General features: G+C 39.9%; 3 protein-coding genes across 24 annotated transcripts in view; 2 read left to right on the top strand and 1 right to left on the bottom strand.

The window, feature by feature from the left end:
• Positions 1-969, top strand: part of SUPT20H (SPT20 homolog, SAGA complex component) — a 39,983-nt gene extending 39,014 nt beyond the window's left edge. For 13 of the 20 annotated variants that reach the window (XM_032611717.1, XM_032611721.1, XM_032611720.1 and 10 more), the window contains one exon: positions 480-960. In XM_032611717.1, coding sequence (XP_032467608.1) covers positions 480-611 — 132 coding nt within the window. In that variant the 3' untranslated portion in view covers positions 612-960. Of the gene's footprint in view, positions 1-479 lie in introns of all 20 variants that reach the window. The other 7 variants (XM_032611732.1, XM_032611736.1, XM_032611731.1 and 4 more) reach the window with 4 other exon arrangements.
• EXOSC8 (exosome component 8) lies at positions 879-6,886 on the bottom strand. The gene is made up of 11 exons (XM_032611738.1): positions 6,844-6,886; positions 5,699-5,735; positions 5,397-5,460; positions 4,548-4,621; positions 3,413-3,458; positions 2,606-2,711; positions 2,472-2,517; positions 2,168-2,264; positions 1,759-1,879; positions 1,429-1,535; positions 879-1,097 (listed from the first exon to the last, which is right to left on the bottom strand). The coding sequence occupies exons 1-11, from the start codon at positions 6,858-6,860 to the stop codon at positions 982-984; spliced, it is 831 nt and encodes a 276-aa protein (XP_032467629.1). The 5' UTR covers positions 6,861-6,886; the 3' UTR covers positions 879-981.
• A 1,150-nt stretch (positions 6,887-8,036) lies between these two features.
• Positions 8,037-26,646, top strand: part of ALG5 (ALG5 dolichyl-phosphate beta-glucosyltransferase) — a 33,385-nt gene continuing 14,775 nt past the window's right edge. Inside the window, exons 1-7 of one of the 3 annotated variants that reach the window (XM_032611713.1) lie at positions 8,037-8,189; positions 11,572-11,743; positions 12,101-12,147; positions 14,264-14,332; positions 19,078-19,170; positions 22,923-23,036; positions 26,480-26,539. In XM_032611713.1, the coding sequence (XP_032467604.1) occupies positions 8,124-8,189; positions 11,572-11,743; positions 12,101-12,147; positions 14,264-14,332; positions 19,078-19,170; positions 22,923-23,036; positions 26,480-26,539 (621 nt within the window). In that variant the 5' untranslated portion in view covers positions 8,037-8,123. Of the gene's footprint in view, positions 8,190-11,571; positions 11,744-12,100; positions 12,148-14,263; positions 14,333-19,077; positions 19,171-22,922; positions 23,037-26,479; positions 26,540-26,646 lie in introns of those variants that run through there. The other 2 variants (XM_032611714.1, XM_032611715.1) reach the window with 2 other exon arrangements.

The raw sequence follows: 26,646 nt of genomic DNA, 5'->3' as shown, positions 1-26,646 counted from the left end.
GAAATAGTTATAAGTGCCAATGGTTAACTTTTTAATACTGTACTGCAGAAAAAGGCAAGTGTACCAGTGTTCCTATTTGTAAATGTCATACCTGTTTTTGAAGAATGTTGTTCCATTATTCTAGAAGTCAGCATATTATAGTTGACTTTCTTTAATTTGCAGGGTGGTTTTATATTGCTATAAACTATCATACAACAAAATGGTAACTGAAGTTGCTGAGTTACTGCAATATAGACTGGCCAGGCAAAGTAACAGAAATACTTTTGAAGTTTACCAAGAGCCATTTTTAAAGCCCACAGCAGGCTTCTGTGCCACTGGTGCTGTTTGACTGTGCATTGTCCTGATGTGGTATAGTCCTTTTTTGTTACCTTGGTGCTTTCTCCCTTTCAATTTTGTTGTTTTCATCACTCTCAGGAAAAGCATCTTCCATACCTGCCTACCTTTAACCTAACTTGATTTTTTTCCCCTCTGCTTTGCAGCAGTTGCGGTTCTTGCAGCATCAAATGGCTATGGCAGCAGCACAGACAGCTCAGCTACATCGTCATCGGCATACAGGCAGCCAGTCAAAAAGTAAAATGAAGAGAGGCACGCCAACCACTCCAAAATTCTGAGGCTTGCATTATTTTTTTTTTAAAAAAAACGTAAGAGCATTGAATCAAAAGGATTCTGAGTTTCTACTTCGTTTTTGTTTTTTAGCGTGTCAGTATTTTACATTGCTAGATATACAAACTTTATACAGAAGCACAACCCTATGATTTTTAAATGAAAACAGGGAAATGGTTTAACGAACCATTAGAGTGGGTTTGCCTAAGTCATTGCTTTTTAAAAATGGTTTCACTGTACATAATACAGAAGTGACCTAAGAAATACTAGAAACATCTTTCAGAAGAATGTAGTTTGATATTTATTTAGTATAAAAGGTTTGTGCACAGTGTAACAAATACAGTTTTTACAAATCTGTTTTGAAAATGTGGTGGTTGTTTATTTGGGTTTCATACTCTTAAATACTTCATCCATCAGTTTTTTTACTTCTTTGTGTCTTGTAACTGCTCGGCTCATACAGTCTTGAAGTTTAGCTCCAGTCAGTCCACTTCCACCTGAAAAAGTATTGTGCCAACACTTATTTTTACATGATCTACATCATGTCAAGTTATTGACATAAAACCAAAAAGTGAATAATATAAACCAGTGGTGTGGTCTCAAGATTTGCAGGTTTATGTTTTAACAAGACCTCCTGAAGTTTAAGAACCACTGACATACAATATAAAAATGCAAGGTATCTGAAGTAACAAAGAAACCACATAGTAGATTTACATTACGTAAACCAGTAAAACATCCCACATTCCATTTGGCCCTCCCTAACATAAAGAAGCTCATGCTGAGTTTTCATCTACGTGTTTAGTACTGCAATGGAAAGAAAGTGCGTGCCTGGTTTGTGAAGACAACATAGCTTGCCTTCCTCGTCCATTACTACTGTTAAGGTTCCAGTTGCCAGGTTTTCCTCCTCTTCAGTAGGGTCAACTATAAGCAGAGTGCTATTTTAAAAATGAAAAGGTATAAATTATCAACCCATGGGACAAATTTTATTTTAGAAAACCGTACAAATTAAACTCACTACCTGCATTTTAGCTTAAGCAAGGATCTAGAACTGGTAAAAACCAGAAAAGTTAACAGCAACCTGAAATTCTACTATTTGTAAGAATCTTTGTTCTCCCTTCAGTTAAATATACAACCTTTTAATACATTTGATTAACTTACTCATCAAACACAGCAAAGGAAGTTGCAATTGGATGAGTTCTAATATTCAAATAACTTTTCTTCTTTAAATTAACTTCTGCTAAAGCAGTTTCTTCATTTACAGTAACTTCAGGCAACTGTACTAGAAAAAGGCGAATATGTAAAGTCAGTCTCTCACTCTAGTGAAAGAAACAAAAAGGCATTCTGTGCTTCATTAATTCACTTTTCCCTCTATTAAACTTGTCCAGAAGTAGTATTTATCTTAGAACAATTAAGGCAAATACAGTAGATACAAACATGTTTTTCTTTAATTTAGAAACACATGAATGATAGGTAAGTCTTAACAAAAACCTTTAAAAATTTATTGAGAAATTTTACCAAAACGGAACATTCTGACACATAAGTAGGAGTATTCCCTAAGGTTGCTTACCATTTTTTAAAGCTGCTAACAAAGCAAAGGTGCAAGCATCCAAAATGTTTCCATCATGGTTGAGGCAAATGAGATCACAGTATAGAACCCAAGCAAGCTAAAACAGTTTAAACAAAGTGGAAATTAAAGCCTTCTGATTGCTATAACATGGTATTCGTTTCTACTTACAAACCACACCCTTGGCTAGACAATCAAGATAACCTTCAAGGCTCAGAAACTTTAAAAAAAAAAAAAAAATTAAATTTCCCCCACAAAAAAACATTTCAGAATTAATAAAAGCTCATAGCTTCTTTATTCCTCTTACCTTTCCTGGAGAGATACACAAGTCCTCTTTCTGAATTACCTGTGAACTTGATTTGAAGACATAGAACACAGTAAATAAAAGTTCAAAAACTCTCTAAAATGAATGATAGTCACATTTTATCATAATGATCTTACTTTTCAATGACATCTGCAATGAACTGGCTGGCCACCTGGGCCTCTTCTCCAGGAGGTCCAGACCGAAATCTCCAGGAACACAGAGGTGATAGATCCACATTAGGAACTGAAAGAAACTGCAGCTATGAACCAAATGGCACCTCTCGTTTAGTTTTAAAGATAATATCAATCCATGGCAAAGACAACTGTAGGCATGGATAGGCTTTCCAAGTGGAAAGCATTGTAACACATCAGTTATATTCTTTTTCATCTCTGTGAGAATCTTATGCTTAGATAAATTTTTTCCCACACAACCGCCCCGCCAAAAAAAAAGCATGTGTTTAAGAAACAGCCTTAATCCTAAATTATTCACAAAAGTTTCTGGGTTTATTTCAAAATACCCCAATCTGTAACAGTAAATAGCCCCTCTATTCATACCAACTGTTCTGCATTTTTAAAATGTTGGTTCCTACCATAAAGAAAAGATGGTCCAAGTTAAGGAAAAAAAAATCACATAGTGGTATAAAGGAAAATTCTTTATGGAAACAGAAAAGTTTGCAATTACAGCCCTTTGCCTAAGAGAATCTTTTCTTGGTTGATGACATATGTATAAACCAAAAATGATCAAACAAGTTTGATAAAAGGTATTTACACAATTCTGTATCTTGCTATTATGCTATCTTCTAACATAAACATACATAAAACTTTTCAGGGACGTCTGAAGCTTATGAATAATTTTCTTCAACTCACCTACTAAGATTTAACTATAATAATAGTGTTAACTGTCTTAAAGTATTTGTATTAAATTTATGAAGGCATTTAACTTACCAACATATCCTTTATCAGGGGCATCTGTTGGTGGTGCTCCAAATTCCTACAGAAGCAGACAAATGTTTCCTATGAAAGAAGCTACTAAAAAATTGTGAAGAAGTCAGTTATGGAAGGCTCTACCAAAGACCATCTTAGCTAGTTAACTACATCATGAGCATCTACTGGGAAGATGAGCTTGGGAACGTATATCAGGGGCTCTAGGAACATTGGACCACTCCTCACCAGCTCTGCAAGGCAAGAAGGCAGTGTAGTAGCACAGCTGATGGTAGTGCTACTCATCAAAATTACTTGGGGTTCTTTAGATTTCTGTCCCACCCTCTCTTCCTAACAGAAAGAAAATAGATTCTCTTATTCAGTAGCCAAGAATCTGAATTTAAACTCCAGGTGATACTGACAGATTTAGGAATTGATGGTATAATGGTCAAGAGCAAAAGCCCTAGAATTACTGACCTAATTCAAAAGTGAGACCCACACCTTTTGGCTGAGAGACTTTGGGCCAGTTATTGAATGAACTTAGGTTAACTCAGAGTTCAGTGTAGTCGAAAAAGCAGAGGCTTTTGGAGTCAGTCATGTCTAAGTTCTATTTAGGAGCCTTATGTTCCTGGACAAGTTACTGAATGTCATGTAAAATAGGAAATGAAGAAAAAAATACTTCAAATGATTATTCTGAGGATTAAACTGGATAATTCTGTAAAACACATAACATAAGGTGCCTGGAACATAGCAAATACTCAGTAAATAGTAGCTATTATTCCCTCAAGCTTTTCTTTTGAGCAATTTCTACACATTTGCACAGATTAAATGGCATCACTAAATAAAAACGTCACCAAAAATCTCTCAATTTCTCAAATTACAACCAAATTCTTTAAAAAGTAAAGGTGGTGAGGATTGTTTTAAGTTGTTCCATTTCAGCACATTTGAGAATGTTCATAAATTGTAATTAAGAGCCATTAAACTTGGGTTGTATTATCTAAAACTCAAAGGTGAAAACTTGGGAAATGAAAACAAATACTAAAAAACAGACACCTTATTGCCTAATCAACAGCAGAACTATAGGTGTGTATTACAATCTAATAAGTATATGAAGCTAATTTAGTAACTCAAATCTTAGTAATATATACAGTAAACCTACCGCTTTAATTCCACAAATTACTGTAGTATTTCCCAGCTTCACTAAAGAAGAACCATCTGCAGTACCAATTGAACCTGAAAAGGTAAGTATTTAAACAAAATGAAAAAGTGTTTTCGTCTTCTACGTATGATTCTATCTTGCTACATATCTAAGTTGTTTATGAAAATTTATTCCTTTCTTGAGTCTTTTTAAAATTACAGTTGACCCCTGAGCAACATGGGTTTGAAATGCACCTTTCCACCTATATACAAGGATTATTTCCAATAAATATTACCACAGTGCTACACGATCCACGGTTGAGTCTGAGGATGCACAGCCTCGGTTACGAAGCACCGATCCATAACTGTAAAATTACGCTTGGATTTCTGACTGTGCGAGGGCCGGCACCCCAACACCCTCGTCGTTCAAGGGTCAGCTGCACTGGTCTAAGGATTGTTCATTGTCCCTGAAGTGAGTTAATCCTTTGTTGTTCAATCACAGGGCTGTTACAAAGATTTAAATCTCTTGACACAAAATCCCTTAGACACGGTAGAATTTGTCTGACATACTGTTTAAATGGCTCAGAGGCTAAAACTTGGGAATGTCATATAGGTAAAATTGGGAAATTCCATGTTTGCAACAGAAGGTTTAATAAATGTAAGATATGTAAGAAAACCATGTCTTAGAAGTTTTGAACGGGGGAAAGCAGGAAAACACTTTACAGTTACTTTAAAATTTAAAATGAGCGTAACAACTGAGAGGACAGTGAGTTTAAAAAAACTTTGCAAAGAAAAATTTACTTTAAATAAAAACTATTTTCAGAACTGAAGCAACTTCAACATTCTATTTTAGAACTCAAAATACCCTCACCTATGTTGACAGTTGTGGTCCTGAATTCACCAAGTTCTCTTCCATCAGGACGGCAATTCTCTTTCTAAAATATATGAAAGTAGATTACATCTACGTGTATATTTTACACACACCAGTGAAAATACACTAAACCTCGTTAATTCAAATTGATTTGAATTACTTGAAAATTGTCTTTTAAAAACTGAGGTATAATTGTCGTATGACAGTTTAGGTGTGCAATGTAATGAATGATATTTGTATTTATGAAAAAAGCACATGATATTATCAAAAAGCAAAAAATGTACATAACCACCTTTACTTACCAAAAATCTTCTGTAATACTCCAGAGGTTCCACAGTTCTGAAACACATGTTAAAAATGAGATAAATTAGTAAATCAGTATAATCCAGAAACTGGCAAAAATCTTAACAGTGTGGTGATGGAGCAGAAATCTCCAAGTTTCTTTCATGAATTCTAACGTTTATGTTGCCACGTGTTGCTAATTATAAAAATTAGATACCTTTGCAATAACCATACTCAAAGGCTGTCCTTAATTTTGTTTTAAACAAGTATAGGGTTGGAGCCCAAAACCCTAGGGCATCTTTAGAAGAGGATTAATACAGGTGTGAAAATAACATCACTCTCACTCTGAAGCAGGGATTCTTGGTGGGCAGGAAAAAGAAATTACATATTTTTCGCTATCCCGTGACTGAAATTTAGCATACTCTTCAATTACGACCGTTGGCAATAAACCATTAATATTAGCCGTACCTGCGACTTTAACAACCACAGAGAGTAAATGTTTTCGTTTTTACTTTAGAGTTGTCAAAGGTACCTGTAAGACTCATCGTTACTTCGAAATTCCAGGAGTTAGTTACTAACCTCCCCAGATCTTAATTGAGAAAGTTAATTCTAAAACAGATGTATATCTCATTATACCATAAACTTAGAATTTATACAAACAGATAACTGTTGCAGTACAATTGGTTTCCTTTGCAATCTTATTTCTTTTATTTAAAACTGGACTCAAAACGAAAATCTACAAGCTTCTCCAGAGCGGCAGCAAAAACGCTTAAGTAAAACCTTCCGAACGAGTAACAACGCTTTTAGAAATAAATTTCAAGGGAGAGGGCGAGCAGCGTGGCAGGTGCTTCTAACAGAACACTTTTCACGAGGTTACAACTGCTCCCCGGGGACTGCAGGTCTACCACACACCAAGCCACAGCGCTCTCAGCGGGTAGCGAGCTCAACACAGCCCCTTCCAGCGCTCGCCTCCCCGACGGGAAGAGGCCCCCTTTCCTTTCACTACGACCACCTCCAGCCCTCCCGCTCGCCGCCCGCTTCCGTGGTGGAAAGAAGTGGGAACCAGGTGTGTGTTGGGGGGGGTCTCCTGGGGAGAAAATTACGGGTAACGGGAGCCGCCAGCCGGCACGGCACGAACTCACGCCCGCCAGCCTCCCACACTCACTTAAATCCGGCAGCCATCTTCCGCCCGCGCGTCTGCGTCTGCGCGTCTGTGTCTGCGCATCTGCGCGTCTGCGCCTGCGCGCGCGCCGCCGCCGCCTGGGTAGCACCGCCCCTTCCTCCGGCTCTACGGCCCCGCTTCACATTTTCAACACTGACGCCTGCGCCCTTCTCCCGCTGCCGGGTATCTAGAAGGCTGGGTGGGGTGAGCGGAGCGGGTGGCGTGGGGAAGGTTTCCAGCCTGCATTTGCTTAGACTTCCCCTGGCCAGACGCCCCTCGAGGTTTCCTAGACTTTGACGCGTTTTGACGAGTCGGCTATTACAGAAGTGATGAGTGCCTGTTTAGAGACTGGTGGTTGAAGAGTTTCAGAGAAAACCGACCTTATATAAAGCAAAGAATCAGGTGTTGAGTGTGGAGCATAATTCCAGTGTTTCAGGGTCCTTTTCCCTTCTCCTTCTTATTCTGGGCCCTGGGCTTGCCTTCACCCAGGTAAAAGCCTCCCTGCTCCAGCACCGAAGAATTACGTAAATTTTCTGTGCGCTCGTTTTCCGAACCAGGTTACATTTACAGGTGCCGGGAGCGGGCTCCAAAGGAGCAGCTTTTGTTGTATCCTGTGTCGTGGCTCAAGACCTCCATCTCCTTCGTATAAAATACAGGGCATCCAATTCAGTTTGAATGTCAGATAAACAAAGAGTACACCTAAAGTAGTTCGTGTTATTGTTACCAGAAGCTGGGGGAGAACTGGGAAAGTTTTAGAAATAGATGGTGGTGATGGTTGCAGGAAATTGTGAATGCAGTTAATGTCACTGTAGTGTACACATAAAGTGGTTAAAATGGGAAATTTTATGTTTTATCACAGTTTTTAAAAATTAATGTAATATACCAAAAACAAATGGGTGGGTTATATGGTCTGTGAGTTTTATTTTAATAATGCTGTTAAAAAACGATTCGTTGCCTATGTGAAATTCAACTTATGTGGACATCCTGAATTTGTACTTGCCAATTCTGGCAACCTTACTACGGTGGAACAGAGCCTGCCCCCCGCCCTCCCAAAAACGGACTGAGCGCCTCCCATACAATTGCATGTTCTTCGCCTTGCCGCGCGGGGGCGCTGTGGGCGGCGCGGGCTCCCGGGTCGTGGCTGGGTCTGGCCGCGGCGGCGCTGTGGGCGGCGGGCGCCCGGCTGGCGCGGTCTCTCTGCGGGTGGGAGGCGGGGCTGCGCGGCCGCACTTCCGCGTGTGTGTAGGCGCGGGATAGGGCGGGCGGCTTCGCCGGCATGGAGGATGGTTCCGCTCCTGCTGCAGCTGGCGGTGCTCGGCGCGGCGCTGGCGGCTGTAGCCCTGATTCTGGTGAGGAGAGGGGTTGGGGACCGACGCGGGCCTGGGCTCACTGCTCTCCGGGAGACTCGGGCCCCAGGCATCCTCTCCTCCGCGCTGCCGGCTCTTGGGCACCATACTTCCTCTGAGCCTTGACCCCAGAATTTCCTCTGCTAGAATTTCACACCCCCTTTCTTCCGTTCTTTATGTGTACTTTAGAGCTTTATAGCCCTGCGTGCCCAGAGCCTAGTACTTGTGTTTACTGGGACATGCCCACCCTGTCTTATGTCACTCCCTGGTCCCCGGACTGTGCCCACCCGCCCTCTGAGCCCCGACCTCTCCAGGATTTCCTCCCGGGTCTGCAATCGCTGTAGTTCTGGCCCCATCGGGAAGGTCTTGAGCCCCCAGAAAGTGTGTGCTTTCTAGACACTCCCTTTCCTGGTGTAGTTAAGCAAATAGAAAGTGTTGACAGCACTGACAAGAGCCGTCTGTTACAGATTGGATAAGTCAGCGGATCAGGAAGACCCACTAGGGACATAGGAAGACCAAGATAAACAAGGCCTAGTGTTATCATACGCCTGGGGGTCGTTATGTCCTAGAATTCAACACCCTAAGCTTGCTGCCTCTAGAAGAGACAGTACAGGGGAATTCAAACTACGATTTTCTTTGCCATTACTGTGGAAACACGGAAACATTGTAACACTTGCTGATCCATAGGTAATAGGAAATTTGTTAAGTGAATTTTCTCCCATATAATTGGAATGGGCCTGCCTCTAGTTTGTAAATGGAGCGTTTTCCGCTTCCTTGACGTTAAGGTTAGCAGCCTAGATAGCATTGCCAGGAAGGACACTTTGCCATCTGACCAGAATGTATGGCTTAAAAGTAGTGTAGATAGAGAAAAAGTGGTGTATCCTGACTTCTTTAGGGTTTGTGTCTGGGTGAGAGAGGAGTCCTCTCTTTCCCTTAGTAGTATATGGAGATTTGGGGGGGAGGGAGGTTTCAGGTTTTGGGTTGGGCAGAGCTTGACAGAATCCTAGACTGAATCTGCCTTGTGTTGACTGTGTTGCACAGATTTAAATGTGTACGTTATGAGATTGTACTGGAAGTATTTGGTCCTATTAGCCGGAACTGGTTATAAAAGCTGTTATTTATTGAGTACTTACAGTATGTTGGGTATTGTATTCAGCATTCAACAGGGATTATCTCGTTTGATCTTTAAAACAGTGCTGACAGAAATGTTATCATTAGCTTCCTTTGACTGGTGAGGAAGCTGATGAGCTGGTATGCAAATGTCGCCCAACTAGTGGAACTTTGTTTTTTTTTTTCAATGAATATATATGTATATGTGTGTATATATACACACATACACACACACACACACACATACATACATGTATCTCCCCACTGTCTCCTCACCCCACTTCCTTTCTGAATTACTTTTGAAGCAAATTCAAGGCATAACAGTTTATCCGTAAATCTTAAGCATTTATCTCCGAAGATAGGACCCCCTTTTTAAAATAAAACCACAATAAGGTTATTGCAGATTTTTTTTAACATTGTTCAGTGATTTCAAATACTGCATCAGTTCACATGCCTCATGTATGTGTTAGTAAATTGGTTTGTTCCATTCAGTATTCACACACACTTAGCACTCGATTGGTATGTCTCAAGTCTCTTAAACTATAACAATTTCTCCTCCCTTTTTTTCCTTTTCTTTAATAAGCGGTCATTTGTCCTGTAGAATTTCTCACAGTCTGGATTTTACTAATTTTATCCCTTAAGTGACTTTTAACATCTTACTCTGTCCCCTGAATTTCCTGTAAACTGCTAGTTACAGCTAGAGATTTGATGAAATGCATGTTTGTTTTAATCAAAAGAAGTGTGTGAGTGATGCTGATTACTTCCTTTTGTGTCGTATCAGGAGGTGTGTTAATCTCTGATTTTCTTTGGTATTAAGAGGGATTCTTGGGTTCAGGAGTTGTTAGCTTGACCCACCGATTATAAAGTGTGTCATTAACCTAATGGTTTAGCAGTCATTGATGATCACTGCCTAAATCCAGTATTTCACTGTGGGTTGCAAAGTGGAATATTCTGACTGTATCATTCCTTCTTCATGTATTACCTGGAATTTTATAATGAAAAAAATTTCATCCTCAGCTATTCGATAACGCTGAAATATCTTTCATATATAAAAGGTAAGATAAAAGGCAAGTTTTCAAAATAATGAGATGGTTCCCTGGCATCTTACAAAGGTGACTAATTTTTTATATTTAGTATCATTATGAATCCGTGATATAAAATTTTTCATGTGTTTTAATACATTGCATTAATTATTCTTTTTGATGCTTAAAATTTCCCCCTCACAGGCCAATGGGAGCCTGTCAAGTTGGCTACTTTGTCATGATTGTTGGTAGCCTCCTTGCTTTCCCGTCTCTGACCACCATTGTACATTTCCTGGCCTGGACCTGAATCAGCCATTCCTCTTAGGAACACTGGTTACTTTTAGTAGGAAATTGAATTTAGAAACCACAATCTGGACACTAGGGGTGCAGAGCAGGAACTCTTTAGCCACTAGTCTGGATACTGCCCTCATATACTAATCAGAAGCATATTCAATTTCAGTATGTGCCCAATAGAATATTATAAATGGTCACTGGAGTACAAATGAGTAGCATTCCAAAAGTTGGTAGGTTGATTGTTTTGAAAGCAGAAAGTATACCAATGGAAACAGTGTTACAAAGAATGGTTGTTTCCAGGGCTAGGTCCCCACTGAATATGGAAGGGGGTTATATAATGTTAGCAGTGGGATGGTGCCTACAGCCTATAAGTTTGATACCTGACTCCAAAAAATAGTGTATTCTGAATTCAAATCTGGGATAAGTATCAAGAATATATTCTTAATCACTACTGATCCCTACTCTGGGGGTTGGGGGACTCTTCCCTTCCTACGCTGGGTCAACCTGGTCTCAGATGGGAGGTCTCCCCTCACCCACAAGCTCTACCTGCAGTGTGTCCTCGATCACATAGGCTCCAAGTGGGATGGGGCCTCGCTGTGTGTGTACCAGGGATTGGGAGTTCAGGGCATCTCAGAGTAGATGGCACTTCTGTAATGACTGTTCCCTTTTAGATCTGGGGTGACAGAGGCTGGGGAATGACAAGTGAGAGGAGACAAAGAGCCTCCTAGAGCATTAGGGAAAATGCTTAGTTAGGGGAAAAAAGGACAATAATAATCAGTTCAAAAATAGGGAACTGACTGGTTTAAATTTTGAAGTCACCTCCAGACCATTGTTAATGGACTAAAACAGTAAATATTTCACCTCAGGGCGAAAAAATCATGTAAATGATGTATTCTAATGTAGCAAATGTTTAAAAAGGTCAACATAACACAATTTCTTACTAACATATCTGCCTTTAGATTTCCTTTGTTGCATTTATAACTGCTACAGAGATGCCACACCTGCATCGACATGAAGATGAGAAGTTCTTCTTAAATGCCAGAGTCCAGAGGGAAGCCTTACCCAGCATACGGGACTCGCCTACCAAGCAGCTTTCTGTGGTCGTGCCTTCATACAATGAAGAAAAACGGTGTAAGCCCTACTCGATTTTTTTGGTAAGGGGTAATTTGGGAAGAAAAGGACATTTAAAGTATGGACTTTGCCAGAACGTTGATACCTGTGGGCTATGGAGAGTGCACAGTTGGTAGTTGTCGTTCAGAAGAGAAAGAATGAGTGTTAGCAGCCGCATCAGGTCTAGGGCTGAAGTGTTCTAGAGGAGTGATGAGCAGGAGGTGAACAGAAGACAGACATTCCAGGTGGAAATGGCCACTGGGGGGCAGTCCAGGAGGGACTTGTTAGGTTATTCAGGCATTTTCCATATGCAAACTGTTCTGGGACTGGGAAAGTTATTTTCAAAAGCAATTTTTAATATATATTTTTTTCTTTAAGTGCCTGTAATGATGGATGAAGCTCTGGGCTATCTAGAGGAGAGACAGGTATTGTGTTTTCTCGTCCGGTATGGGGTCTAATTAAAAGTAGAGCAGGTCATCAAGCTGTGGACCCCAGGCTAGATCCACTGTGAGAGGCAGTGCCGTCCGTTCTCGGGCCATCGTGGTCCTGGCCTCTGTGCTCAGCGTGTTGCCAGCCGTCAGCCACTTGCAGGCAAGCCTGACAGCACACCCCCTCCAGAGCAAACAGGAAAGCTGATGTTCCTCTTACGGACTCTCCCGCCCCCCTTTGATCCTCTTTTGCCTGATGATATACTTAAAATTGAGTGGTAGTGTGTCTGCAGACTTTGTATGACAGCACAATGCTGTTTTTGCTTTTGTGACTTTTTTTTTTTTTTACTTTTGTGACTTTTTAAGTAAGATGTTTATTTAAAAAAGACCCATAACTAGAGTGAAATCATTTTTATTATTATTATTATTCTGAAGAGTCCCCCCTCATTTATTTTCCTCTGCTTTCTCTGCATAAAGAGAAGAAAAGTAGCATGTGCCCCTCTTTTGTATCCGCTGCCGTTGGAATCTCTTGGGAGAGTTTAAGAAAATAAGTAAGATTTATGGCTGTTTCTTTTTTTTAGAAAACTCCTTGTTTTGATTTACTTTGTTTTAGGTTTTTTTGTGTAAAGGGAAAAGAGAAGATTCATCGAAAGAGGGAAAAAAAGAGGAAGAGGACTGAGCCCTTATTATATTTGAGCTTCTGCCTCTTCTATTATGTGTAATCTGCACACCAGCCACGTGGACTAGGTTGTGTTATTTTTTTTGTGAGAAAATAGGCCCAAAATGCTAACTTGCCCGAGGTCATAAAGCTAAGAAGTGGCACAGCCACGTGGAACCTGCACCCCTGACTTCAGACCTCATGGCTTTGCCTTGTATACCTCATAGCCTCTGAGTGGTGCTCAGGAGGGCAGCCAGGGGAGCACGGGAGGCCCATGGAGACTTGGTCTGTGTTCACCTTCAACTCCCTCCCAGTCTCTGATCTCCTTTCTGTCCTTGGCCTTTTTCCTTTATGTGCTTTGTGCACTTATATTTATGTTCATATTTATACACTTCAACACTAAAACAATTGTTTCTTTTTTTAAATTTTTTTTATTGAAGTAGAGCTGATTTACAGTGCTGTGCCAATCTCCGCTGTACGGCAAAGTGACTCAGTTATACACATGTAGACATCCTTTTTTTAATATTCTTTTTGATTATGGCTTATCACAGGATATTGAATATAGTTCCCTGTGCTGTACATTGGGACCTTGTTGTTTATCCATTCTAAATGTAATAGTTTGCATCTACCACCCCCAAACTCCCAGTCCATCCCACCCCCCCACCACCACCTTTGGCAACCACAAGTCTGTCCTCTATGTCTATGAGTCTGTTTCTGTTCTGTAGATAGGTTCATTTGTGCCATATTTTAGATTCCACATATAAGTGATATCATATGGTATTTGTCTTTCTCTTTCTGACTTACTTCACTTAGTATAATAATCTCTAGTTGCATTCATGTTGCTGCAAATGGCATTATTTCATTCTTTTTTATGACTAATATTCCATTGTATATATATACCACATCTTCTTTATCCATTCATCTGTTGATGGACATTTAGGTTGTTTCCATGTTTTGGCTATTGTGAACAGTGATGCTGTGAACATAGGGGTGCATATATCTTTTTGAATTATAGTTTTGTCCGGGTGTATTCCCAGGAGTGGGATTGCTGGATCCTATGGTAATTCTGTTTTTAGTTTCCTGAGGAACCTTCATACTGTTTTTCATAGTGGCTGTATCAACTGACATTCCCACCAACTGTGTAGAAGGGTTCCCTCTTCACACCCTCTCCAGCATTTATTTGTAGACTTTATGATGGCCATTCTGACTGGTATGAGGTGGTACCTCATTGCAGTTTTGATTTGCATTTCTCTAATAATTAGTGATGTTGAGCATCTTTTCATGTGCCTACTGGCCATCTGTATGTCTGCTTTGGAGAAAGTCTGTTAAGGTCTTCTGCACATTTTTCAATTGGGTTATTTGTAAAACAGTTGTTTCTTAACTTCCTTACAACTTTATTAGAAATCTTGATGGCAGTCATGCCAAATTGTGGTATTTTATCTTTGCTTCTTGCAGAAACAAGATCCTACATTCACTTATGAAGTAATAGTAGTTGATGATGGCAGCAAAGATGAGACTTCAAAGGTAAGTAAACTTGCTTTTAGAATTGCCAACAGATGGAATAATTTGCAAATGTAAAATCATATTTCCGCTCGTCAGAGAACCCTAAAGGTGTGCCAGATACTCTCCATTTAACATAAGTGGGTAGTAGAAAAAGCAGAGAGATTTCATATATGGGAAGCTGGAAAATATACCTGCTTTTCCACTGCTCCTTGAGACCAGGGAAGCTTGGAAGGTCACCAAATAGGGAGAGAGTACACATAACAACAGTTCACCTTGGCCCCTGGGGAACCCTCTTTGCCCACCAATTTATGGTTCCTTTTATTCTAAGCATAATTCTTTTCTCTATGCTCCACCTTAAATTATGGTTTCTAAAGTAGTCATGCAAATAGGAAGACACCTTCATATCCTCCCCTGGGGATTGGGTATGTCCTTTGGCCTACCCCACGGTCCCTTCTAGATTGCCCCATGGGGTGACAGTATCTTAGGGTTTATCCTCTCTCCTTCCTGCATTCCTAGACCTGTAACTGCTGGGCCCTGGTGCATTAATCCTGCAGTAGTACATCTATTAAATCTTGTCAGTGATCCTGATAAATTACTCTCCAAACATCAAAGTATTTTTGTTATTATGACTACTTCACATTTTGTTTTTTGACACTCATGTTTCTATAATAAAAGATTCACTTATGGTGCTATTAATATTCCTGTTAAATGGCAACATAATAGATCTTAAATATACAGGGGAATATCTGTTCACCTGATTATTCATCAGTTATGATTTTGGTCAACTCCAGCTGTGCAGGAAGTGCTGGACACTGGCTGGACCCCACAGATACACGCGCCTGCCCCCTGGTATAAGGAGCCCCCAGGACAGTCAGGCAGCATGGCTCCAATTTCTGTAATGCAGGTAAAAATGGAGCCAAAGAGAAAGATGCTGAAAAGAATTTGAGAGAAAGAGAAGTGACTTTTGAACTAAACCTCTAAGGGTGATAATGACTAGGAACATGGAGGATAGTATATTCAAATTGAAAAAAATATATAATGTAAACAAAGGCATAGAGGCCTGAAAGTATTGGTGGATCTGTGTTAGGAAGAGTAGGTGCTGCACTTGGAATAGTATGACTTGAAAGATGAACACAAACTGTCCCACAGGTTATTAGTATATGAAGGGAGTGATGTAGAAAGTCAGCATCAGGCATCTACTGCTGAGATGACAGAGCAGCCTCAGCCCAGCTGAGAAGAAGCAGCTTTTCCTGAAGAGTATTTTCTTCAAGGCCTTTTGCCATGTGAGTCTCAGGCTGCTCTCTGGAAGGATCCAAGAGGGAGAGGTTCGCACTTGTTCCCAAGGTTGGGAGAAACAGAAAACTTGAAATCATAGTTTGTAAAATTTTTTTTTTTTTAAAGAAAAAGAAACTCTTTTCCCCTGAGTATTTATTATCTTCCCGTAACACGTTTCACTCTCCGAGGGGTCTGGGAAAAAATTTAGATATAGTTCTTGTTCTTAAGGAATTTTAAACTAAGGGGTAAAATTTATGCCAAAGTACAGAATAAGAGAGTATTGCATTTGTGCAGAGATATTTATTATACCCTCAAATAACATAAGATGCCAGAAAGGTAAGCATTCCATGTGAGCTGAATTCACAAATGGTGAGCAAGTGTCAGCTGCTGCCGTGTTCTGCAGGGCATACTGTGAAGTGTCAGTGTCTGTATAAGCCAAGAAGGTGGGCCTCAGTGGTGTTTGCTTCCTTCAAAGCCAGATCACGTCCCCTTTAGAAAGAGCCCTCATCCTCGCCTGGTCAGGTGCCTTTCAGTGCACTCAGCTGCATGCCCAGTGACTTCATCTTCCTGGTTTGGGTCTTATGATGACTATCATGCTTTCTGCCACCCCAGAATAAACATCAGCAACTCAGATAAATGTTCTCTGAATAGACATTTCTTGAGCCATTAACATGAGTCAAGGAGTAGGACTGGTGCTAAAATACAAAGATGGAGCCCTGCCTCTGCCTCCAAGGACTTCACATCCAATACTGGAGACACGCTCCAGAGAAATAGAGCACAATGTGTTTGATATTTTCATCAGTTAGAAAGTGTCTCATGGAGGGAGCTTATGTAACAGAAGGTGTTTGATTATCTCATACACCAGAAGGTCTGGACATTGTTGTTTCAGCATTTGGACAGTGTCAAGTGGCTGGATCCACGTCTTTTCAGTTACCACACACTCCCTCATCATCAAATGGGCACAGCTCCAAATATCACTGATCCTGAGGCAGTTGAGACAGTCAGGACATTAAGAATTCTCTTGTGTGCCTCTCTCCTTTTATAACCAGGAATAAAAATCTTCACAAGAAGCTCCCACCCTCCAGCAGACCTCCCCTAGAGTCCATGAGCCAGAACTTTGGTGACATGGCCACCTTTGCCTGCAAGAGGGGCTGGGAAAGTATAAATACATGGTAAAGAGGATTTGGACCAATAATGATTCATCTCCTAGGACTGCACACACTGTCACTATGCAGACTGGGGCCAAAGGAGCAAGGAAGGAGGTGGTGTTTGTTGGGTAAGCAGCTAACAGTGCCACCACAGTCCTGTAATAAGAGTATGTACAAAGCACGGTGGCTACTCTTGTTCACTGAGATTAATCAATTCCAGGCTGTGTGTCAGGCACTAAAATATTAATGCTTGGGACTTCCCTGGTGGCACAGTGGTTAAGAATCCACCTGTCAATGCAGGGGACACAGGGATCGCCCTGGTCCAGGAAGATCCCACATGCCGCAGAGCAACTAAGCCCGTGAGCCGCAACTATTGAGCCCACGCGCTCTAGGGCCCGCATGCCACAACTACTGAGCCCACACGGCTAGAGCCTATGCTCTGCAACAAGAGAAGCCACTGCAGTGAGAAGTCTGCACACCGCAACAAGAGTAGCAACAAGCCTGCGCACAGCAACCAAGATCCAAAGCAGCCAAAAAAAAAAAATATATATATATATATATATATATATATATACACATATATATATATACACATATATATTAATCCTTGGCTTTAAGTAGCTCATAGCCAAGTGGGGAGGGGCTACACTACAGTTCATTACTAAATGAGTGGTGCAGAGTGATTTATAGCAAATATAGATCACTGTTCCATGACTTTGATTATTAATAATAATGAAGTCAGGAAAGTTTCAGGCATCCCAGAGTCTTGAGCCTGTTCCTAGTGGGAAGGCTCTACAGATCTACAGATGAGAGATCTATCTGATCTACAGATGAGAGAAGTAACAGTTGAATGGGAAAATGCATTAGGAATACTTATTAGAATTATACTTTTTCCCTGGGGAAGGTGACGATGGGCGTGGAAGCTAGGAAGAAGAAATGGTGTTTGAGCTGAGTCTGAAGACAGGAGTGCGAACACCAAATAAGAATAGCTTCACAGGGGTTTCCCTGGTGATGCAGTAATTAAGAATCCACCTGCCAATGCATGGGACACAGGTTCGAGCCCTGGTCCAGGAAGATCCCACATGCCACGGAACAGCTAAGCCCATGCGCCACCACTACTGAGCCTGTGCTCTAGAGCCTGCGAGCCACAGCTACTGAAGCCCGCATGCCTAGAGCCTGTGCTCCGCAACAAGAGAGGCCACTGCAATGAGAAGCCCGTGCACCGCAACAAAGAGTAGCCCCCGCTCACCACAGCTAGAGAAAGGCCACACGCAGCAATGGAGACCCAATGCAGCCAAAAATAAATAAATAAAAATTTTAAAAAAATAACTTCACAACTGCCTATGGAAATAAGCCTCAGAGGCAAGGGGTGATGAAGAGGTTCTGCGGAGGGTGATGTGGAAAAGCAAAGGGCATGAGCCACACCCCAATGGCTTGAAGTCTAAATGAGGGACAAAGAGATGTTGATAGGAAATACAGATCACCATTTCATGACTTGGATACTAGATCAAAGAGTAATGGCAGTCGCTTAAGATAATAGTGAAGTCAAAGGAAAATGTTTAAGATGCTGGAGTTTTGAGCATATTAGAGGCTGAGGACCCAGAAAAGAGGAAGAGATTGAAGATTCAGAAGAGGACAGATCGTGGATGATTATCTGCTGAGAGCCAGGAATTCGAGTGAGAAGATTTGGGGGAAATGGTCTAGGATACAAACAGCTTCTCTGGGGAATAAGGTCAGTTGCTGACAAGTAAACAGGTCATTAGGCAGTATTGGGAGCCCAATCATAAATGTGTACCGGGGCTTCCCTGGTGGCACAGTGGTTGAGAGTCCACCTGCCGATGCAGGGGACACAGGTTCGTGCCCCGGTCCGGGAAGATCCCACATGCTGCGGAGCGGCTGGGCCCGTGAGCCATGGCTGCTGAGCCTGCGTGTCCGGAGCCTGTGCTCTGCAACGGGAGAGGCCGCGACAGTGAGAGGCCTGCGTAACACACACACAAAAAAAATGTGTACCAGTCAATTAGAGCATGGGTTTTATTTTTACTTTTTCTAGCAGCTTGGTAGCCTAGGCAAAAAAGTCAAGAGAATGAGAGATGGCCACTGCCTGTTCTGGTGTTTCCTCTGCAGGAAAGTGAATTGTGACTTCGACCTAGTAGGTCAGTGTCGGATCTTGGCACCAGGAATCCAACAACTCCTCTCGGCCACCAAAATGTGCGGTGGGTATAATCTAGTCACAAGGAGAGGGCAATTAGAATAGCAGTGTTTAAGCCAAAATCAGAGACCCAGTTTATATTGCTGTCTTGGAATTCAAATTTATTTTATTCTGACTTTTATATAATTTGACAGGTAGCTTTTAAATATTGCCAGAAATATGGAAGTGACAAAGTTCGAGTGATAACGCTGGTGAAGAATCGTGGGAAAGGCGGCGCTATTAGGATGGTAATACCTAATTTCAACATTTTTATTTGAAATCTAAAGGTATTTTGAATAACCTCTTTTGCAGATTACAGTACATGTATGTCCTACAGCCAGTTAGTTAAATACTAGTCTTTCAAATTAGTGGTAAATTGCTTTTAATAATAACTTCATGCATATATGTACATATAATATCAAATTAAAAAATACCATGCCATATCTATAACATACCAGGTGACTCAGGAAAATGTTTATCTTATTCAAAGTTGAAAACATTGCCCTCTGTCTCTTATGTGTCTTTGACATAGTTACCAGATAATAAGATTCCATGATTTTTTGCAGTTTACAAAATGCTTTCATGTATTGAGTTTTACCTATATGAAGGTGCTATGCAAAACATGGTAGTGTGAATTAAGATAAATCTGGGACTTCCCTGGTGGTCCGGTGGTTAGGACTCCATGCTTCCACTGCAGGGGTCTGGGAACTAGGATCCCCAAAAACTGCACAGTATGACTGAAAAAAAAAGATAAATCTGATATGGTCACTCCTGATGTAATTTACAGTGTAATACAAAAAGTGATTGTACTTATGAGAGAGGCACAGATGAGGTACAGTAGAAGTTCCAGGAAAGAAGAGGTTACTTTCAGCAGAGGCATATCAGGTAGGAATCAAGATACACTGAAAAAGATCTAAAAGCAAGATATGTGAAAGAAAATCCAAACAACAGTGCCTTAAATGATGTAGAGGTTAATTCATTTATTTTGTGCCTCCAAAAGAAGTCTAGATGTAGGCAGTGCAGGGCTCATTCAACAACTCCGTGTCCTCAGGAACCCAGCTTCCTGCCTTTTCGCTCCCTCTTCCTCCTGCCCACCTGCATACAAAGTGACTGCGGGAGCACCAGCCATTACCTCCTCATTCCAGACAGGAAGGGCAGAGGGCAAAAGACGCACGCCAGTTAGTTTGTCCCTTCTAAGGAACTTTCCCAGAAGCTCCACCCAGTGACTGGCCAGGGTCACGGAGCCACCCCTATTTCCAAGGAAGGCTGAGAGATGTTTTTTCTGACATTTTCATTCTCGGCCAAATCAGGGTTTCATTTGTAAGGAAGAAGAAAAGAATAGGTATTAGGTAGGTAACTAGCAACCTTGGGCACATGAGTAAAATAGCAAACTTCACAAAAGATATGTCCCTGAAGCCAGGCCTCCAATGATGGTGAACACTGGCTTCCGCTTGCTGACTGATTATTTTGAGCTGGACAGCAAAAATTTACCACTTCAACATAATTATCACATTTAAACCTCCTCACATCATCTCAGTGAGTTAGGTCCTATTATTTTGATTATATAGATGAGGAAATTGAGGCATAGATAGGTAAAGTGACTTACTCAAGGTCACATAGATATTAAGGCAAGATTTGGATTGGGTTGATTTAACCATGAAATCGTGCTCTTCACCTCCCTGATCCCATATGGAGAAAGATTTGAGAGAAGAGCATGCCAGTCAGCAGAACAAGAAAAGACAGAAGTAGGAACTCTTGGGGTATGTACTAGAAGCAGTGAGTTTTCTCTGACAGGGTCACAGGATATGCAGAAAGGAGAAAAAGAAAATAAGATTGATGCAATGTCATCGTGGGCTTTAAATGCACCCATTCATTTATTTATTCAGCCCACATCTGAGTGCTCACTAAGTGCCACGTACTTCATTAGAGATGCCAAGATGAAAGATACCTGTCCTGTCCGTAGGGTATCATAGTTCACTAGTGTTATAAATGCTCCAGTATAAATGCTCTGGGAGGAGCAGCAAAGACTTCCCACAGGAGATAAATTCTGGATGGACTCTTGAAGGAGGATTAGGAATTCTCTAGGCAAAATTCGAGGCAGGGAGCTTGCAGAGGAGAACATGAACAAAGACACAACAAAGGAACTTCTAGTGGTACATGAGGCTTGACTTTAGAAATACGCTGGAGGGTTATGTGGGTGTAGATCACAGACTTTAGGCTAGGTAGGGGCTGCTAGACTTTCACCATTGACAGAGTGACAGCAGCCAGCGCAGTGGTGTAGGCAAGGTACCATGAATATTTGGATTATGATGGTGACACAACAGAGGAAGAGGAAAAGACGAATATGAGAGGTATGCAAAGTGAGGTAGAATTGTGTCAGGTGATCGGAGAGAGCAGTGAGTTACCAGTAAGTAGCCTTGGGTACCTGAGAGGGGGAGGATGTCGTTAGAGAAGAGGTGAAACACTGGAAGAGGAGCTGGTTTAAGAGACAATACGTTTAGTTGAGTTTGAGCCATACTGAGTTTGAGATGCCAAGTAGTGGTATCCAGAATAGCCTGGTGGAGAGGGTGTGAGAGTCATCCACATGTATCAGCTGAGAGTTGAAGCCATTCAGTTGGCAAGGAAGAGGGTATAGAAGAAAAGGAGGGCCAAGAACCAAGCCTTGGGGCAAAGAGGCACATGAGGAAGAAGAAAAATCAGAAAGAACAGAGGGGAGAGGGTGTGACTGCATGGACAACAGTGGGAGCAGCTAACTTAGACTCTTTCCAAGAAGTCTGGCAGTGAAGTGGAGGCCATCCAGATAGGATGGGAGAGTAGCAGGCATTCAAAAGCCCCCTTTAGAAAAAGCGATGAGGTGGCTGAAACAAGTTTGAGGGCAAAGGCAATTTTCCATTAATATTGTGTAACAGCCTACAGTTCAGCCTTATCATGTATCATTGAAATAGTCCTTTATTGTTTTTTTTATTTCAAACATACAGCTACAGATTTTGTGCCTTGTAATGTTTACTCTTTTCCAAAACTTGATAAAGTTTATAGATTAAATATAACATTTTTATTTCTGCTTTTTTACCCATATTCTAATAGATATGATAAAGAAAATTATAGATACTAATTAGCCTTATACTATACAATAATTGGTCAAATTTCTGTCTAGATTTGTATACATACATCTTATCTATAGCCACACTGCTGAGTGACATCAAAGCTGTATTCTGTATCAAACCATAAATATATTTACACTTAAGACACACTGTATTCACTCACATGCACCATGAAATTAAGAGTTGATGCGTAAATCACTTTTTGGCCTTTTGGCTAAGATCAAGTGAAGAGTTGATGCATAGTTTATTTCTGGGTGAAATATACACTCGTAGAGCCATATTCTGCCCAAAAGACCAATCAATTCAAAATTGAATGGCATAATTTAGCTAAGTGTCAGATGCCTCAGATAACAAAATAACATTTGAATATATCCATACTTTCTAAATTTTAGTGACATTCCACATTTATTTATTCAACAATTAATTTAAGATACTTTAGATTCCATAATAAAAGATACTGAAGATCTGTCATGTTATGATGCATGTCATAGCAAAGCTATCTATGTTTTGTTCTTCATGTGCTGCTGTAAGGAACCCCTGATCCCTTTTATGCAGCATAATCCATATACAATACAGATATAATATTTATAATAGGTATTTTACATTTTTATTCTTACTGATGCAGCATATCTTTAACTTATCCAAATCTATTTTCTTATCTTGATATTTTCCAAGGTATTAATAGTATGACTTCACAAAGTTTTAAAAATCATGAAATAGACATTAGCTACTTTTGGAAAGATCTTATCAATGTAATTTGTGTTCAGTGAACTACGGCTTCTTTCTGCCATTTCATACCTAATATTTAATTCTTGGATATTTTAAGTACAAACTCGTATGTCACCGAATTTAACCTTGATTTTAAGCAACTTTCTTTTCTTTGAAATTTTTAAATCCAGGGTGTATTCAGTTCTCGAGGAAAAAAGATCCTTATGGCAGATGCTGATGGAGCCACAAAGTTTCCAGATATTGAGAAATTAGAAAAAGGACTGAATGATCTACAGCCTTGGCCTGTGAGTATAAGAATATAGTTTAAACAATATTCATTAAAGAATAGAGGGGGTCTAAAGTAAAGTTAAAATGATATTTACCTGTAAGTTAAACAATTGGGAGATTTTTTTTTTTGGTGTGAAATTCCTGTATACAGTCCCACAGAAGAGCTAATATTTTATTAAAAACATTTGCTGATTTTCTGAGATTCACTTGACAATTAATTATTTAATATTCTGTCCGCCTCTCTCAATTTTAAATTGCTTTACTTCTACCAGAGTTTTAATATTTATCATGCATATTTAGCTAAGTCTTTTATTTAAAAGCATAGACTGAGACTTCTGGGTAAAGATGTGAAATGAAACTGGATCACCAGATTCTTGTTTTTGATGAAACAAACAAAAACAAAACACAAGCAGCAATCTCTCAAAAAAAGATTATGTGTAAGTTCGTGCCATAACTTCAGAAAGTGGAGGTTGACTTTCACTCAGTATAATACATTTGACTTTCATCCAAATTGCTATGTATATCAGCAATTTGTTCCTTTTAATCACTAAGTAATATTCCATTGTATGGGTGTACCACAGTTTCTTTATCCGTCCAGCTGTTGAAGGACATTTGGACTGTTTTCCAGCATTTGGCAATTATGAATAAAGCCAGTATCAACATTAGTTTAAAAAAAAAAAGTAGAGGTTGAGGAAAGAAAGAAAATCTTGGTGCCATTCCCACCCCTTAAAAGCCATTTAGAGAAAGAAGATGAATTTTTCAAATTCTGAGCGTTTTTAAAAATATTCCCAATCTAGAAAGAATCAGACTTCAAGAATGAGTTAGCACCCATAGACAACCGTATCCCAGGATTCTAGCAGAAGCGGAAATTGCTAGGGCTCGCCATTGTCCTGGCCTCAGACTGGGTTTGGGTTGATCACAGATCCACATGATTGGATCCATTCCTCAGAGGAGTGTACCCTTGTCCTTGTACAGGGCACGACAATCTCACAACAGCAAGGAACCCAGATAACCCAGGAAAGCTACATAGAGCTTTAGGGTGCTCCCCGCCACCACCAAGTATAATCCTCAGGCCTTGAGACTCTAGTTCAGAAGGGAAAAATAGGTATCACGAAAGGTAGAAGTTTATCAAGGAGAATTCACCTATACTGTATAAGAGCTACCTATGTTAATCATGACAAAATGAAAAGAAATAAATGGCAGCTACACCAACATATTACTACAGAAAAAGAATTAAAGTTTCATACAAAAGGAAGATAAACCCCATCTGAAAGCCAGTGTAATCCAAGGAAAAGGGTAAAATTACATAAGAGTATTTTTGCTAAAGAAATAGTACTTAATGAAAGTAAGAATTCAGCAACACAGGCAATTTGAAGGTGAGATGACAACTGCAGATTTAAGAAAACAAATTGAGGGCCAAAATAAGATCAATAAATGGAACTATCCATGAATGAAATAGACCAAATTTTAAACCTAATTATTATATTTGTTAAAATATTATTATATATTTGTTAAAATAATCCCTGATCATTCAAAAAGTAAACAGTTTAAAACACTACACATAGAAAACCTATTAAAGCAAAATATCCAAAACCCAGAAAATTTAATAATAATTACAAAAATTCATCTCCTATTTCTCTTCCTAGGAATAAATATCTATTTAATTTCATAGCTTGTGAAATATTGTTTCTTCCTCCACCATCACCCACTCCCATTTGTTTTTTCAAGATACTAAATAAATTAACTAATATCATTCTTAAAAGAATTAGTTTTGCAAATATCCCTTTTACCTGTGCTATTCAAAGCAGTAGCCATTTGTGGCTATTTAATTCAATTAAAATTAAATAAAATTTTACCTCTTCAGTCTCACTGACCACACTGCAAATACGTGTGGTTAGTAGCTACCTTATTGGCTGACACAGATGTAGAGCATGTCCAAAATCAAAGTGATTTTGGACAGTGAAATTATTAAATTATTATTGGATATGTTACATGTTCACTCTTACTAAAAAAAGTATGTCTTTTTTCATCTCTTAGTAAATCATGATAAGCTAAAAGAAAAGTCCAACTGGTGAAATTCTTGGGTTTGATATCCTAGTTCTCTCCAGAGAATCTATGGAGACTTGATATATTTCTCCCACCTTATTTCTCTACCTTGGGGACCCAAGAGTGGGAGGGAGAGTGGAAGGTGTCAGATTGTTAGCTGCCTATATGTCATTCTGTGGTGGGGCAAAGAAAAGTTAAATGATTCAGCCAAAGTCAGGGGGTGAACCAAACCATACACTGGAAAAAAAGTCTGAACCTTCCTCTTGTAAATCCAGGTCCTCTGAAAAGGAAAGGAGTTCTGATGTCATCTTTTTTTCTAATCCTAACCCAATTTACTGCATTGTTACTATAAATGTTGAGTTTTTGTTTTGTTTTTTGTTTTTTTGCGGTATGCGGGCCTCTCACTGCTGTGGCCTCTCCCGTTGTGGAGCACAGGCTCCGCACGTGCGGGCTCAGCGGCCGTGGCTTACGGGCCCAGCCGCTCCGCAGCATGTGGGATCTTCCCAGACCGGGGCATGAACCCATGTCCCCTGCATCGGCAGGCGGACTCTCAACCACTGCGCCACCAGGGAAGCCCTATGATGTATTTTTAAATCCTCTGGAGCTAGTCCTTCGTCACTCTTAGAATTTTCTCGGCTCTTCTTCGTTCTTTATTTTTCAATATTAACTTCCAGATCAGCTTGTCTAAATCAATGAAAAGTTATTTTTATGTTTTCATTGGTATGGCGTTAAATTTAAAGATTAGCTTAATGAGCATTGCCTTTTCAGTGCTGTCAGTGCATCCTCTCATCCATGGTCATGGCATGCCCTCTGTGGCTGGACTTTTTTGTTTCTTTTGGTTGCATTTATATATTTCCTTTATTTAGATCTTGCCACATTTCTTGTAAAGTTTATAGATTTTTCTTATTGATGTTATAAATACTGTCTTTTCTTCCATTATATCTTCTGATCACTGTTTGTACATATGAAGGCTAAAATATTATATATATATTCATTTTGTGCCCACTCATCTTTTTACATTCTCTTATTGTTTGTAGTAGGTTTTCAGTTGATATTCTTGGGTTTCCATAATGTAATGATTATATATAAAATCATACCATCTACAGATAACCCTTTTCTTTCTAATACTACTACTTTTTCTTATAATTATATTGATACAGTATTTTCAATTAGAAAAATCACTTAAATATATGACTTTTGAAATAATGCATGCCCCTTATATTTAGCCCTGAATAGTGTCATCTTGGTAAATACAATTAGAGTTGTTTAAGTTGTACATATTCTGAATTCCTCAGTAAATCTTTAAAGATATTTAATGTTACTTTTTTAAAAAATAGTTTCTAAAAAATGAGGTATTCACATTGAAAATAAATATTTTTATTAATGATACTTATTTCATTGCTTTTTTCCTCAGGATCAAATGGCTATTGCATGTGGATCTCGAGCTCATTTGGAAAAAGAATCAATTGCTCAGGTGAGGCTTTCATCATGGATCAGTTTTCTCCTTTTTTACATATACATTAGCATGAGATAAGCTTTCATACTTAATCTCATAGAGATGAGGTTCCTTTCAGAAGAAAG

This window comes from Phocoena sinus, chromosome 18 (genome assembly GCF_008692025.1).
Source record: "Phocoena sinus isolate mPhoSin1 chromosome 18, mPhoSin1.pri, whole genome shotgun sequence".
In the NCBI taxonomy this organism is placed as follows: domain Eukaryota; kingdom Metazoa; phylum Chordata; class Mammalia; order Artiodactyla; family Phocoenidae; genus Phocoena; species Phocoena sinus.
This window is presented reverse-complemented; position numbering and strand designations above follow the sequence as displayed.